This window comes from Pseudophryne corroboree, chromosome 4, assembly GCF_028390025.1.
Source record: "Pseudophryne corroboree isolate aPseCor3 chromosome 4, aPseCor3.hap2, whole genome shotgun sequence".
Classification (NCBI taxonomy): Eukaryota; Metazoa; Chordata; class Amphibia; order Anura; family Myobatrachidae; genus Pseudophryne; species Pseudophryne corroboree.
In genome coordinates, this window is record NC_086447.1 from 396,290,083 (window position 1) to 396,307,124 (window position 17,042).

The 17,042-nt window shown below is 42.5% G+C and overlaps 1 protein-coding gene across 1 annotated transcript in view; it reads right to left on the reverse strand.

The window, feature by feature from the left end:
• Nucleotides 1–14,617: 14,617 nt before the first annotated feature.
• The window catches only part of LOC134910919 (collagen alpha-3(IX) chain-like), a 51,346-nt gene continuing 48,921 nt past the window's right edge, over nt 14,618–17,042 (reverse strand). The window contains exons 12-13 of the mRNA XM_063919307.1: nt 16,473–16,550; nt 14,618–15,232 (exon numbers count right to left, since the gene is read on the reverse strand). Of these exons, the coding sequence (XP_063775377.1) occupies nt 15,048–15,232; nt 16,473–16,550 (263 nt within the window). The 3' untranslated portion in view covers nt 14,618–15,047. The remainder of the gene's footprint in view (nt 15,233–16,472; nt 16,551–17,042) is intronic.

Sequence of the window (17,042 nt, forward strand, 5' to 3'; positions counted from 1 at the left end):
AGCACGGGCACCGTCGGTAGCGGCCGATGGGTCAGACGGGGCGGGAGCTGGTGAGATAAATCCAGAAATTCAGCTTAGCGCAAATTTTTCGCATTCTGACAAATCATCCGATACGTCTAGCTCGCAGGAGAATCCGCGTAAATTTATGCGGACATTCGTTCAGCATCTTAGGGGAAAGCGTAAGGGTTCAAAGGGAGGGCGCAGTTTGGCGGGCAGTTCGGCTCCAGATGCGTCAGGTGATAGTGTGCATTGTGCAGATACGGCAATATTGAGAGGGGTAAGGTCTAAGGTGAGGGAGCGTATAAGGAAAGGACGTTTCGTAGATATGTTCGCAATTACACACAACGCTAAAAAGGCTTTAGATACAGCAAAGGCTGGGGGGCCGGTTGCAGAAGAGGCAAGGAGGAGTTATCCCAATTGGCTTGCGGGGATGTATATTTTTGCGGCTTGTTATATAGAATCTCGTCCATCAGAGTTTCTCAACGTACTTAAGTATTTGCATCTTATACATAATATGTTTCTGACGGCTAGGCATAATGTTTGGCGTCAGTACGATGAATTATTTAGGAAGAAACAAGACGGTCAGAAATTGCTAAGTTTAGGTTTTAAAGATGTAGAGGTATGGTTGGAGGTAACTCAAAGTAATAGGTCTTTCGCGGAGTCGACGGGTCGTAGACAGCCCTTTCAGTTTAGACCAGGCTTTAACACAGCAGGAATAGGGAAATGTTACGCGTTTAATAACGCTCAATGCAACAGGGGAACAACATGTCGATATAGGCACGTCTGCATGCTGTGTGGCGGAGGTCACGCAGCAAAAGATTGCAACAGGCCCGCAACTCAATCAGTGGGTAGAGGGGAGCAGAGGGCCGTTAATAGGTAAAGCAGAGTCACCAGTAGATGTAGTAGTCTTGGAGCGATGGTTAGGCCGCTATCCTCTCAGGGAGGAGGCGGCTTTTTTGCTGCAAGGTTTTAAGTTCGGTTTTAAATTGCCAATAGTTAGGCCAGTATTAGTTTTAGCCAGACGGAATCTTAAATCAGGTAGAGATTACCCAGAAGTAGTAAGAGCCAAAATTGCTGCTGAGGTTAGTTTGGGGCGTATGTGGGGACCTTTCAAAAGTCCGCCTTTAGCTGATTTTTGTGTTTCACCATTGGGTGTAGTTCCAAAGAAGGAGCCGGGTAAATTTCGGATAATTCAGCACCTTTCCTATCCGGAGGGAGGCTCAATAAACGAGGCTCTGGATCCTTCTTTGTGTAGCGTAAAGTATCAGTCTTTTGAAGAAGCCGTTGCTATGGTTCAAGGTTTTGGTGTGGGCGCTCTGTTGGCAAAAGTGGATATAGAATCGGCTTTTAGATTGTTGCCGCTACATCCTGATTCATTTAAATACATGGGTTTCAAGCTTGAAGGTCAATTTTATGTTGATAGGTGTTTGCCGATGGGCTGTTCAATTTCGTGTTCTTACTTTGAATGTTTTAGTTCATTTTTACAGTGGTGTGTAAAGGCCGACACCGGTCAGACAGGAGTCGCTCATTATTTGGATGATTTTTTGTTGGCAGGTCCTGCGAGTAGCTCAGCATATCATGAATTGCTGTTTTCGGTTCAAGCTCTTTTTTCAGTAATGGGTGTACCCATAGCTAAGGAAAAAACGGAGGGGCCTGTGACCCGTTTATCTTATCTGGGTATAGAAATTGATACTGAAGCAGGCCTTTGTAGATTGCCAGCGGAAAAAGTGAGTGGTTTAAGGAGTTTATTGGAGAATTTTATTTCTGCAAAAAAGATGACTTTGAAACAGGTCCAATCACTTCTTTGGTTATTAATTTTTCATGTAGGGTCATTCCGATGGGAAGGGTTTTTAGTCGTAGGTTAGAAAGAGCCACTGCAGGGGTTAAGAGATCGCACCATTTTATACGCATTTCATTGGAATTGAAAGAAGATTGTAAGGTTTGGTTAGAATTTTTGAGAGATTTTAATGGGGTTCGTATTTGGCTGCAAGAAGAGGTAAACAACCGTGAAATGCAATTTTTCACAGATGCATCAGGGTCCCTAGGCTCCAGTGAATATTTTGAAGGTGAATGGTGTGTGGAAGCTTGGCCTGAAGAATGGCGCGTGAAAGGGCTTACTAATAGCATGCTTTTGCTTGAGCTTTTTCCAATCATTGTCGCGGTTGAGATCTGGGGCTATAAGCTCGGTAATCAAAGGGTTTTGTTTTGGTGCGATAATCTAGGGGTAGTTCAAGCGATCAACAATCAAAAGTCTTCGTGTTGCGTTGAAGTTGTTGAGGCATTTAACCCTTAGGTGTATGCAGAAGAATATAGAGTTAAATGCTAGGCATGTGCCTGGGGTTAGGAACGAGATAGCGGATGCTTTGTCCCATTTTCAATGGGATAGATTTAGAGCATTAGCTCCAACGGCTAGATTGGAGGGTTTGTCATGTCCTGAATTTGTATGGCAGATCATCAAACCGGCATGAAAGCGTTAGCATTGAAGGCATTGGCCCCTGGGACGCTGAGATCGTATTCTGCAGCTTGGAATGATTGGCAGGCGTACATGAATTCGGACGGTAGGGGTAAGAGTGTACAGGATGCTATTTTGGCGTTTGTATGGTTAGGACATGAAAGGGGTCGTTCTAAAGCGGCTATGTCAGGTGCTTTAGCAGGAATTTCGTATTTTTTACGTTTAGAAGGGTTGATCGACCCAACTAAATCTTTTATGCTATCAAAAGCGATGAAAGGGTGGGCTAAGGAGCAAGCAAATATAAGCGATGAGCGTAGGCCAATTGACATCGGGCTTTTGAGAGATCTAATTATTGCTGTTTCAAGTATTGCGATAGGAGATTTTGAGGTTAACCTTTTTAGTTTAGCATTTGCAGTGGCCTTTTTCGGTGCCTTAAGAGTAGGTGAATTAGTTGCAAAGAACAAGGGTTCAGTTGATACGGGTATATTGTTGAATAATGTGGTGGTTAGGAGTGATAAGCTTCTTATTAAGATACACCGGTCCAAAACGGATCAGATTGGAAGAGGTAAATGGATTTCTGTTCCTATGCATTTGGAGCCGAGCATCTGCCCAGTAAGATTAGCTGAGGCCTACGGCCGAATTTGTCCGAAAGGGAGGGAGCAGTGGTTGGTCCATAGAGATCGGTATCCTTTATCTAAATTTCAATTCACAAGTATTTTTAATAAGTGCTTAATAGCACTGGGCCTTCCATTAGAGCATTACGGGACGCATTCTGTCAGGATAGGAGCAGCGACTTGTGCAGCAGCGACAGGCTCTTCCGAAGAAGAGATTAAGAGGTTGGGACGGTGGAAGTCAGATGCTTACAAGCGCTATGTTAGAGGGGTTAAGTGCATTCATAGAGGCATCCTGCGAGCTTGTTATTTAGGAAACCCAGGGCCGTAAGCTACCCGCCGTTAAAGGGGGATTGGAGTTCTTTTCACCTTTTCCCTCACAAAAATTTTTGAGGTTTGGTGTTGTTCACCTCCATCTGGGTCGCCGAAATAACTAAGTTTTCTCCTACCCTGTTTTAAAAGGTTGTTGAATCATAATTTAAATAAAAATTTCTTTGTTTTGCTGTTTTTTCTGCAGGTTTTTTGACATTGTTAAGCCAGGTGTGGATTGTGGGTCATTCATATGTCTATTGGGCCAGCAGCACAAAGCATCTAAGTAGTTCCCTTTTAAAGTGAGGTGGATAGGTCTAAGGGGAATGAGATGGAGCAATTTATTGAGTGTGCTCTGAGATTGTGAAAATAATTGGGGTGCACCTGATTGTTTGTTGATACATTTAGGGGGCAATGATTTAGGTACTTGTAAGGGTATAGAGTTAACTAACAACATAAAGAAAGATTTTCAAATAATTGCGGAACATTGGCCGTTGGTTAAGGTGGTGTGGTCAGAAGTGGTACCACGTAGATTTTGGAGGGGCACCCAAGGGGGAGCGGCATTAGATAAAGTAAGAAAGAAGCTCAATGCCGCAACCTCCAGATTTGTTATTAGTTTAAAGGGGAAAGTGGTTAAGCACCCAGATCTGCGTTACGAGAGGGTAGAATTGTATAGATTAGATGGAGTGCATTTATCTGAGACTGGTTTGGAGTTGTTTGTCACAGCATTATTGAAAGGTTTAAATGAATTTTGAAGGTAGGTTTATTGGTGGCGGTTTCGTAGTCTTGAGTCTTCGAATGTGGCGCAAAGCAGTGCTATTCGGCGGCTCAATTTAGCGCAGCAGAGCTTGACTACCATTTCCTCTTTGAGAAAGGCAAGTCGGTCGCTACCTCAGGGGAGGACCAGGTCACCATCTTAAGGAGGGACCAGCACTGTGCTAATTAAGGGGAGATGGTTCTACCCAGGACGGATTGCGCAAGGGCGGAAACTCCGCCCCATTTGTTTAAAGATTCAAAAGTTTTAAGCCATGGCCGAGTTGGCACTACTTTTTTCGCCACCGGTGATTAACAATTCTGATTCAAATTTAATAAATTTGTCTGTGACCTCCATTTTTCCAATTTATACAGCTGTACGTGTCATTATTTCTAGGTTATGGTTCTAGTTTGCATAATAATAAAACATATGGGTGACTTACTTCCAGCAGTATATACTGCTGCATCTTTGTGTAATGCCGACATGTACACTTTGGCTCATATACTGTGTGCAAATCTGACTCTGGTACTGTACTTGCCAGTGCCACCTGAGCCATTTACCTCACCGCTTGTCCATGGCATGGTCCTGATGTAAGCATCCATGGCAAGCAGCGATGGACTGGGGCTCCTAATCGGCCCGGACATTTGTGAACGCACATACACTGAAGGACACCGGCAGCCAGCACATATGTTACATGCACCAATGCATGTAAGTTCAAATGTGCTATCCCGCTCCCCCCTGCATGATGCGGTGTAAGCTGCCACCACTGACTGTTGGTTTCAATACAGGTGGCTAGTCTAGGCACCCAATTCTTCTACTGAACCATTCAGGTACCTTTCATATGTAATGCTGTTGTGATATTATGTAGATATTTATAAATACTGTATATGTATATATATATATATATAAATATATATATATATATACATACAGTGTGTGTATAAATAAATATATATATATATATATATATATATATATGCAGTATATACACATAGCACATCCTTGTTTTTGACTATTGTATTTTTCATGTATTGTGAATACTAATATGTCTACAACTGATACCACAGATGTACAGTATATAATGATTTATTCAGATTAACCCTTCCACTCTGTGAAATATTGTCATTTCCAGACAGTGAAGCCGAATTCTTTTTAAGGCTCATCTGTTTTCCATTAGTTCTTCCACTAGTGAGGAACTCCATTTTGAGTGCCTGAAGCTTAAAAAGAAAGATTGTTTTCTTATTGCATCGAATCACACTATCAGACGACCATCATTATTAACAGCTATCTAGTGGATTCAGTAATAGAGGTAGATATAACAACAACTTTTGTGGATGGTGGGGCGCTTTATTGAATTAATGCTCCTTTGACTTGATGTGACTAGTAATTGAGGTGTTGGCTGGAGAACTCATTATCATTAAAGAATAAATTAGCCAGTGTGAATGTACTCAAAAAACAATTCTACTTTCAGATACCAGCCAACATATAGGGTCTGTTTACTAAGCATAGGAGAGAAATAAAGTGGACAGAGATAAAGTATCGGCCGATCAGCTCTTAACTGCCATGTAACAGGCTGGGTTTGAAAAATTACAGGAACTGATTGACAGTTACTTTATCTCCCTCCACTTTATCTCTCTCCAAGGGATCAATCCAATTAGCTATGATGATCTTGCAGGTGTGAGTCATCACGGCAGTGGATGCATGTTACGGCAGCCTGAACTTGGCCAAAAGTGCTCATTGCCTCATAGGGCTCTGAGCAATTTTGTGCGAGCTCGGGCTGAAACCAGCCTGTGAAATGTGTGACATCGGAAGCTCTGAGCGATGTTCCTCCCAGTTCTACCTGAGGCCAAATTACACCAGCCAGTGAGGACAGAGATGGACAGAGAAGCGCAGTCCAAAGAGCCAAATCATCTGTCATAGGCTGTCAGTGAGGTTAGCAGGAGCTCACCAATGTGGAGGCACTGTGACATCCTGTGAACTACTGCATCACTGTGTGGAGAGAGGTGGCTAACTAGAAGCTCTAGGATGGGGCCCCCTGACAGTTTCACAGATACTGACATTACCTGCATATGGATATTATTCAATCACTAGATAAAATAGTGGATCTATAAAATGGCAAAATATGTAAGAAACAGAAATAACTTAGGGGATATAAGGAACCTTTAATAAACTAAGACAAGAACAACCACAAATATAAAGTTAAAATAATTATGAGTTATGAAGCAGAACTGATTACAAACTATCAAAGAATGTCTCTATTTCCATCTGGTGTTTCCAGGATTTAGCAGATGTTTTGTCTGAACAGTACGTCTTACTCATCAAATTATTGTTTGATAGTGTATTGACATAGCAATTTCTTCAAGGACAGTGGGTGTACTTCTCAGACGCAGTTTTTGTGTGAAGCTGCGGAATCCATAGCTACTGTGAGATATTATATAGTTAATGCAAGAATTGGTGCGGCTTCAGTTGGAGCCCAGTTATTTCACATCAGCTGTCGCAGACATCATTAGTATCTGTACTTGCACCAGCCCCATGCTATGTGCAAGAGATCCGTTAATAACAGGCTTCCTATCACCGTGCATGCATCTCAAAATCGCAGGGAACTTTAGCTACTTGCCCATGACACTTCCATGACACTTTCACAAGATTTTTGCATTGTTCCTGCCATGTTTCAGCCCTTTTCATGGAAAACGTTTATTATTACAAGCACAATATGTGAACAAGGGGACTGTACAGACAGACAGAGTTGGAGTGAAAAGAAAGAAGGGGACACTGGCCCAGAAAGTGGGGCTAGCTGGTGAGACAGAAGGGGTTCTGGCTGGGAAAGGTATCCAGATGATATACAGTATCTACACTGTCTAGACAGTCAATAGGTCGACACCACATGGTTGACCTTCATTAGGTCAATGGGTATAAAAGGTCGGCAGTGCTTAAGGTTGTCAGGTACAAAAGGTTGACAGGTTCAAAAGGTCGATATTAGAATTGTTGACACACAAATGGTCGATTCATGTTTTGGGGGTTTTCCACATGTTTTCCCAACAATTGCTTGATTTACTATCCACGTGGATTACGATTGAGAATAGTTACCTGCGGCAAGTGCATCGAGCCAACCTGACTGAAGGGAGACAAGTGATGTGAGCCTGCGAAGGTCAACGTTTCTACTGATGGTGGTCACAGAACATGAAATATACAAGATGTGTCCTAAAGAACCCACAAAATATGTGTTGAACATTTTTATGTTATCCATTGTCATTTCAACTTTTTGACCCTGTTGGCCTTTTGTACCTGTGTACCTTATCCACTGCCGACCTTTGGTCTGTCGTTCTTTTGACCCTGTTGATCTTTTGTACCTATCAACCTAATGCATGTCAACAATATGGCATCGACCTATTGACTGTCTATCTAGACACTGTAGATTGTCTATAGCACATCCAGCTGGGGAGGAAACAGGAGGCTGGAGAGATCAAAGGGGGGATGGCTGGAGAGACAGAATGGGTGCTGGATGGAGCTGGAGAGACATTAGAGGGCTGGAGAGATAGGAGGCTGGAGAGACAGAAGTGGGATGGCTGGAGCTGGGGAGACACTGTGGTGGCTGGAGCTACAGAAATATCATGAATGAGGCTGACAAGAACTTGGGGGGAGGATAGGGGGTCCCTGACTATTTTGTCAGTCCCAGACCCCACAATTTCTGATGGCAGCCCTGGTCTGACGTATTTGATTCCAGTGGAAAATTTCCCCTTAGGTATATGAGGCACGTGCCTATGGGTGGCACTTGGATGCTTGTGCGTGTAATGTTAGCCCAAAAAGTACCAGTAACTGCAAAATGTTTCCACTGTACTGTACCATATGCCATCTTGAATGGAGTGTAAACAGGTAGGACATGCACATACTTTCCCTGTAAGCTGTTCTACATAGCAAATATGTATACATAATTAAAAGTAAAATAATGTCATAGTGGCTTTTTTATTATTCTATTAAATTGGCTATTATCAAATGAGGGCTTATAGCCAATCAATAAAAATAATAAAATTAGGCAGGCAGGGGGCAGCTGTTATAGTTGTGCCTTGGGGCACCTTTACCCCTAAATCCGCCACTGCCCATTGTGTGTAGTAGACTATTTTTGTTTAGTGCTAATTATGCTATGCTATAAGGCTGACCACACTCACTCTGAAAGTAAACATTTGAATCTTTCCTCTGCTTTGACTTCAAGCTCCTTCAGAGGATTATCTACCTCTGCATTACCACATTTTTATTCACCCACTCCCTCCTTGACCCTTTTCCACCACGTCCTTCACTCCAGTAAAACTGCACTTGCCAGGGTAAACAATGACCCTCTCACTGCCATATCTAAGAATCACTACTCTTTTCTCTTTCTCCTTGATCTGCTTGCTGCCTTTGATACCATTGATCAACCTCTCCATCTTAACACCCTCCATTCTATGGGCATCCACGTCTCTTATCATGTCTCTTACCCCTATCACTGCAATTGATAATTCTCAGTCTCAACCTCTAACTCCACATATGCCTACCTTGGTTCGTTTCTCTTATCAGCTCCTTTGACCTTGTTTACAATCTTAAAGCTGATGACACTCAAATCCACCTCTCCTCACCTATCCCTTTACCCTTTGTCCTCTCTGACATTTTAACAGCCTCCCTGCCAACTCATCCTGGATGTCCCAGCACTTTCTAAACCTTAACATGGCTAAGACAGAAATTACATTCTTATCACCCTTCCTTCCCGGATACCTCTACCCCCCCCCCCCCCCCCCCCCCAACACATACACCACCTTCCAGGATACCCTCTCTCTCCATGGATCAGCCTCAACTATGCTCTCTTATTCTCTTCCCACATGCAGGCTATCTCTAATTGCTGCTTCTACAGTACCTTCATAACATCTATAGAATTTTTTGTTTTATCAGCTCAAAACCTTAATCCATGAACTCATCATCTCCTGCCTTGACTGGTTCCTTGACTACTGTAAAGACTTTAACACTGTCGGTTTATCCATATGCTGGATATAGGATCATAGAAAGCTGATGTCTCTTCCTCTATGAGACACCACTGCCTGTGGTGTCCTCTACCCTCTACCCTGTACTCCCAGTGTGTATATCTATGTTTTTTACTCACTATTGTGCTGTTGTGCATGGTATTTATGGTCTGTTTTTATGTCTTCCTCTTGTACGGTGCTTTGTACACATTAAGGTGATTAACAAGTGAAACATAGAGATTATCAAATGAAACATAATAGTAATGAAAACATCCAGTCCACACTGAGTATTTGTCCATCTTCCAATAATTTCTATTGAGTTTATCGCTTGTTGGTGTTGAAATGTGTGTGCAGTTGTTGATATTGCACAGTTATTTAGGCACACACTAGCTGATGACTCAAACTATGAGCAGACCAGTTTCTTAATCAGTGGTGTTGGTTTATTGATAGATAGCAGGTACAGCCGTACTCACTGTTAGATGTACACTGGTGATGTACAGAACTTGAGCAGAGCGAGCAGGGTTTCATACAGCTTACCAGGTGGTGAGTGTATGTTGTAACTCGACATGGTAAAGACAAGATGGCCCCTGTATAGAGCTGGTTGAACATCTTTGGATAGGGCATGAAGCTTCCCTGGAGTACAGGAATAATGGAGTCTGCACAGTAGTATACTCCTCTTTAAACAGTTGTCTCTCATCTCTACATACATGCTGTATACACTCCATATCTCTGCTCCATACCTGGATGCAGCTACAGTGCCCTAAAGTACATGAGAAATCCACTCAACTCAGTAAGGATAGGCACCCGTCTTCTTACTGGTGTGGACATTCAGGGGACATGGTAATCATTGGCCATGTGCTCTGTAAGTTAGCTGAGTACACTGCCCAATTATATATTTTTGTCCCACAAGAGAAATATAGGTTTAACCTAATATTCCGCTCAAGCTCTCAGAAAATGTAAAGTTTGCCAGAGTAGTACCTTCACACTCTGTCCCATACTTGCCTACCTGACCCTCTCCATGAGGGAGAAAATGCTCTGTTCCTGGACTTTCCGGGTAATGTATGATTGCCATCACCTGTGGTGAAACGCCTTTCTTATCAATTAACTAGCTCACCACAGGTGATGGCAATCATACATTCCCAGGAAAGTCCAGGAACAGAGCATTTTCTCCCTCATGGAGAGGGTCAGGTAGGCAAGTATGCTAAGTCCTAAGAAGAGAAATGTGTTTTCTATTCATTATAGCACTGTAGTCATGTGCTACTCTTTTCACTTGATGACTACTCTATACAATTTCTTGTTTGTAAAGATTTGCTTATAAAATCTAATAAATTGTTCTTTTAAAAAAAATAAGAGACATGGGATTGAGACTCCAGTTATATATGCTGTTAAACAATCATATGCCTCCTCACTATAATAGACATGACTAATGCTTTCAATGTCACCTTTCTGCAGAGCTTATTTAAATCCATTACATACTCTGCTTGTCAATTAAAGAAGCACTTTCCTCAGGATGTAGTTTGGCATCAGGGGTTGGCTGGGCAGTGGGGGCAGGGTGCCATTTGCCCCCCAGGCCAGTGCAATTTAAGCGTTCCAGAGTCATTTTTGCATTGGATTCCCTGTGAAAAGCTGGGCCACTTGCTTGAGTCTGCCCCAACAGGCTGAAAGTTGCCAGCCAGCCACTGGTTGGGATCACAGCATGGTACTATGACCGCCAGTATCATAGGCAAATGCTCGGTCCGCTTGCCCAGAAACCCCCCTGCCCTTGGCAAGTGGCAAATTATGACAACAATAGCAATGGTATATAATACAATTACTAGAGCTGCCACCGCATCATGCAGAGCTGCTGCACATGCCCAGTGGTAGCAGCGTTTTCTACCAAGTTTGCTGTGTGTGTGGTTCTGAGCCCTCATTCAGTGCACTGGGCCAAAGAGTAGCTACCAGAAAGAAGAGACAGGAGCCTTACCATGAGGTTGGAGAATGTGTGCTTAGAAAGTGCAGTACTGGTTCCATAATGTTTGTGCCTTTATTTATTGTAGTATGTTTAACCTTTTTCTGACCACTTAAATTATTTATCTAATTTAAATATGTTTGATACAGCCTACACTAAGATCATATATACTTTTTTCCATGTTTTGCAGAGTGGGATATTTGCAGATTGCATTTGGAAACCCCCCTCTAGAAATCCTGCATTTTCCACTGGGTATCCCAACTGATGGGATCCCATCCCAATCCTTTATATATAGCAGAGTGGTTTGAGTCTTTGAGAGAGTGTGGTGGATTATTTTGTTATCTATAAACACTATAGCTATATATTACTTAGTTTAGTAATACACAAGTTTTGGTATACTATACATTAATCTCAAATATTCTCAGTATCTGCTCTATAAAAGAGAATGGTGTGTAGTAAATTAGGTTCTTAGGGGGACATGTACTAAGCAGTGATAAAAGTGGAGAAGTAAGCCAGTGGAGAAGTTGCCTATGGTAACCAATCAGCATTGACGTAACATTTATAATTTGCATACTATAAACATATACAGAGCAGCTGATTGGTTGACATGGGCAACATCTCCACTGGCTCATTTCTCCCCTTTTATCACTGATTAGTACATGTCCCCCCTAATATGTTATACACGGTCGATTCACATTATTATGACCATCTCCTATATTTGACGTCAGCAGCATGTAGCTCATGAAGTAAGTTATGTGTTGTGTGCTGGCTTGGTGGCTATACGTATGCAATAGGCCATCTGCACACACATCACTCGTTGTGGTTACTCTGACTATTAGCTGGTGGTCATAATAATGTGACCGTGTGTATATGCAGTAGCGGATCTTGCCACGGGCAAGCAGGACTTTTGCCCGGGGCGCCGCCTCCCAGAGGGCGCAGGGCGCCATTCAGAGGGCGCCGCACCAGGGCAAGGTCCGCTGCTGCTGTGCCCCCCGCTGCCGCTGGCCGCTGTGAAGGGAAACTAGCCGCGTACACGTCTAGTTTCCCTTCGTGGACAGGTCCTTTACTGTGCGGTGCGCGATGACATCATCGAGCACCGCACATCATTTCAATCTGTACAGGGGGCGTAAATGACCACGCTCCCTGTACGAAGCCACGCCCCCTATTGCCGCCCGGGGCGCACAGAGCCCCAGAACCGGCCCTGTGTATATGCATATACTGATTACAGTGTTCTGTCTTTAATGGAAACTTGTTTTTATCACAGTTTACGTTTAATGTGTATTATGGTACATTGGTGGTATATAGACTATTTAATTAAAATAAAAAAAATATGGCTCTAGTACTTGATTATGTCGATTTTTATGCAGATAAGGAAATAATACATGAATGATATCTTACTTGATATTGACTGATATAATGTTATATCTGCTGCTTAAATGTTATATCTGCTGTTTTTCTAATCTCAGTGTGATTTTTCCAATATTTAAGAGTGGTTTACATAAGATTCCAAGTAATAAAAATATTAAAATATATAAATTCCTGCCACTCAGTGGACAAGTCATTTTCTTTTAAAATAACAAGTGTTGTATAGTTATTGAATTTTCCTGATCTGATTCTGCCATCAAGTGGAGCTTCGGTGAATACATGTCTAGGACTTTTTAGAGTTTCATACAACAAGTGCAAGTATAGTACAGTATGTATTGTCTACACATATTATTACTGTACAGGCAGTTTAAAACTCCATACCGTTATGACAATAGCTGTGGCGATATACACGATATGAAGCTTCAGGATGGCCCGTCTAGTCCATACACAACTAAAGTTTTCCCTCATACACCAGTAAAACTTGCGATGTCATAGGTATCATAACTACTGTAGTTGCATAATTAGTGTCTGCCTAGTGATGTTATTTTTATATTATTATTTAATCTTTTTTCTTTTTCTTTTTTGTAACTTTTCCATAATTATTTACTTTGTACTAGTGTACAACTCAAGGGGGAGAGGGGGTGGGGGTCATTTATTTTTGTTCGATAGCAGTTTTTCATATATTTTTTTTCTGTAATAATTTAGTGCCTGCTGTTCCCACAGCATCAGTGTGTTACTTTAGGTGTAATCATTGTAGTATGTTATTTCTATCTACACAATAGCAATAATCATTATTTAGGTTATAATCAATAAAATGTGGTGTACTCATAGGAATGTTACAATATAAACATGTACTCATGGGGCTAAATTTATTATGCGGTGCCTTTCAAAGTCACTGGATTTAAATGAGAAATTCTATCCAGTGCAAAACATGCCTGGCTTGTGTTGAATAAATTGAATATAATGGCCTCTTCAAATCCAGCGTCCGAAACACTGAAGATGTGCAGCTATGAAAAGTGCTGCACAGTAAATTTAGCCCATGGAGTTTTATACTGTGTCCTTGCTAGTTCTTTCCCAAAAAACAGAAATAAAATCTCCTGCTTTACAGTATTAATACCTCCCAACATTTGGTACAGGTAAAGAGTGAGCTGCGTCGGATTTTTGAAAGGGGCGTGGTTTATGGGGAAAGGGGCGTGGCTTCAAGGGAGTGCGAGCCATGCCCCATTCTTGTCACTAAGGGGGCATGCCCAGCGCTCTGTGAGCTGTTGGTATGCCCCTTCTCCCTCTGTCTCCCATGGCTGTATGCGCACAGCATCTATTCACCGCTGCTCTGCTAAGCAGGGCAGCGATGACTGCAGCCTCCCAACTGCCTCCCCCATTGAGGGACACTGCGCCCCGCGGGTGGGACAGCGGACTGTCCCGCGAAAATCAGGACAAATGGGAGGTATGCTTAAGGGGGTATTCAGGTTTGTTAGCACAACAAAAAAAGCACACTAATGGGCAAAACCATGTTGTACTGCAGGTCGGGCAGATGTAACATGCAGATAAATTTAGATTTGAGTGGGGTATATTTTTTCTGTGCATAGTAAATACTGGGTGCTTTATTTTTACACTGCAAATTAGATTTCAGTTTGAACACACCCCACCCAAATCTAACTCTCTCTGCACATGTTACATCTGTCCCATCTGCAGTGCAACATTGTTTTGCCCATTAGTTTGCTTTTTTGGTTTGTTAACAATTCAGAATAATGCCCTTAATTCTGCAAATAGTGCCTGATTTAGAGGTATATGTAGGTGTGATTTTGTTTGCAGTTGACTTGTGAAAATATGCTAATGACTCAGTATTTTGTGCACAGAGACACTCACTGTCAGCGTCTCACATCTACCACTTACATACATAAGAGGAAACATCAGGAACAACGGGGCACATCAGACAAATCTCCACTGTGTACGACATTGACATTGAGTACATCTCTCAATCAGGCCCATAGAAATAGCTGTTTTCACATTTTTAAGGACAGAATTATAGCATTTTGCTAAATCCTAAAACTGTGATATCATCATGTTGTAATGTGACATAATTAAGTGCAGTTGCTGTTTTCTAGGCTATGAAATAATTATATTGTCATTAAGCATGAAGAACATAATACAAAAAAAGAAGAAACGGAATTCTTTATTAGGTACCTTGCCGTGTTTTATTACATAGTTACCAAGTAATACAATTCAGTGACTTTCCTCCTATCTTTATATTCAGCAGTGACAAAAGAGAGTAGCTATATTAACAGGACAATTTATAACGATGGCCTTTAAGTTGCTTATGTTCTTTTTGTGCCATAGATACTTATTGATAAATATGGCGCTAGTTTCCATAGAGAAAAAAAATATTTTGTTCATTTTTTAAATAAATAACTACAAGTGATAAATTGTATGAAGATTATTTTTTTTTGCATTAAATCACAATTACTTAACCTTTAAATGTAATTTTCCTTTATTTACAAAAGTTAGCATGTCAAATAAAATGTAACCTCCAGTCTTCCACACAAAACGAATTGAAAGATATCCTTTGCAGCCACCTCCTACAAGTAAACAATAAAGGTCCATTCTGTGCCCATTGAGCTCATTATGAGTCAGGCTCTTCTGTAGGTTCTCCTGTAGACTGACTTGTTTCACAAACAGTAGTTATGCATAGTCCTGGTGGTCCTCTTTCTCCTGTATACCCTCTCTGCCCAGGTTGTCCTCTGTGCCCGCGAGGACCCATTAGACCTGGTCCTCCATCAAATCCTAGTCCTGGTTTCCCTCTGTCCCCTGAAATACAGATATGGAAAATAAGAACATCTGAACTATGATGATCAACTTTTTGTTTTGTTTTTCAGATAACCCAGCTCGGGTGTTCCCACCAGACTCAAATTCCAGATCGAGGCCGAACGTCCTCCTACTGGTGTCAAATTCTCGCAGGTTTTGGATTCCATCATTTGTCGCCTCTGCCGGGACATGTTGGGTCTTCTGGTTTTAAACGAGAATTAAAACCAGCAGGCACAACCGCCGACCAGCTGACCAGATGCACAGTGTGCAGACTGCTGAGGTTGGAGCTGGCGACTGATCTCCAGTCATGGCAGTTTAGCACACCATCAGCATGGTGGCTGTGCCGAATCCAGAGGGATCCCAGTGCTACCTGCCGATGCGGCAGAAACCGGAAGAGGCGACAAATGAGGTAGCAAGCATGGCAGTAGGACCCAGCTGAGGTGTCGGGCATGGCAGTGTGCATGAATCCTGGAGGATACAGTCCCCATCAGACATTACTGCAGAGTTCAGCAGTGGGCGTAGGGCAGCGGTGGTGAGTTTCCACTACTGCCTTACGAACACAATTGCAGCATTTCCCATCTAAAAAATGGGACCATGAGCCATAAATGGCTCGCTAGTGGCACCATTTTTAAAGTTCAAGATGGCAACAGAGAGTCAATTGCGGTGAGACACGTCATCACTCCATCCCCTTGCACTGGCTAATAATAGCCAGCGCGAGGCAGTGGCTGTTAGTCCAAAGGCGGAGGAGAAGCAATCTAGAGCTCCTGAAAATGACAGAAGCCCTAGGGCGGCGGCCATGCTAAAGAGCTTGCAGGCCACCACCCCGACAGGTGAAGGTGTTGTCCAATAAGTTATAACAACATTAGGTATTTTGTGTTTTTCCAAGTGCTGGCATACAGAGGTAGGCTTGCTGTGACCTGAAGGCTGTCTGTAAAGAACAATATTAACATACCATGAACCCGGCATACACCTCCGCTAGCGGAGCATATCATGTACTATGTAACCAAACACAAATCACTAAACAAAAGCATATGGGGCCGGATGTAATGGCACCCGAGTTCGGTGGCCATACAGGATGCCGGCTGAACGTGGACTTCTTTTAAAGGGGCCATCACTTACAAGGCAAAACCATGCCTTGTAAGTGAATGCCCCTTTAAAAAAAAGTCAACATTCTGCCGGCATCCCGCACGGATGTTGAACTTGGGCGTCATTACATCCGGCCCATGGTCTGTTTATTAGTTACCTCTTGGTCCTGGGTCGCCTCCAAATCCAACAAGGCCATATCCCTTCAGACCCTTGTCTCCTTTATCACCTGGTTCACCTGCACAATTTATAGAGAATTTTATTTCAATTGTTCTTCATACAAATAACTGACAAAAAAGTATGAGATTTGAAACCACGTTTCACAATATTACTAACTAAAGTCATAAACACGACTGAGTTTGTTCGCAGTGTGACAGTTGAGAGTCGAATGCTAAGAAGGGAGATACTCTATGTAGCAAAGCCTTGCCTTGCATGTTATGCTTTCCTCCCAGCATGCATATATACAATAGTGCTGGGCAGGGCAACCATCAGAAAGGGGAACTGCAATATGGGGCCCGGACAGAGAGGGGGCCTGCCTCTGCAACTGTGAACGAGGATATCTGTGTAGAAATGGCCTCAACCAAATGGCTACCGCAATGGAGGAGAAAAAACGAGAGTTATGGTAGACTTACCTTTGTTAACTCTCTTCTAAGTTCATAGGGTCCACAGGGAAACATCAGGGTTGTAGTGGTGGATGGAGAGTCCAGCCACTAAACAGTTAAAGCTTTCA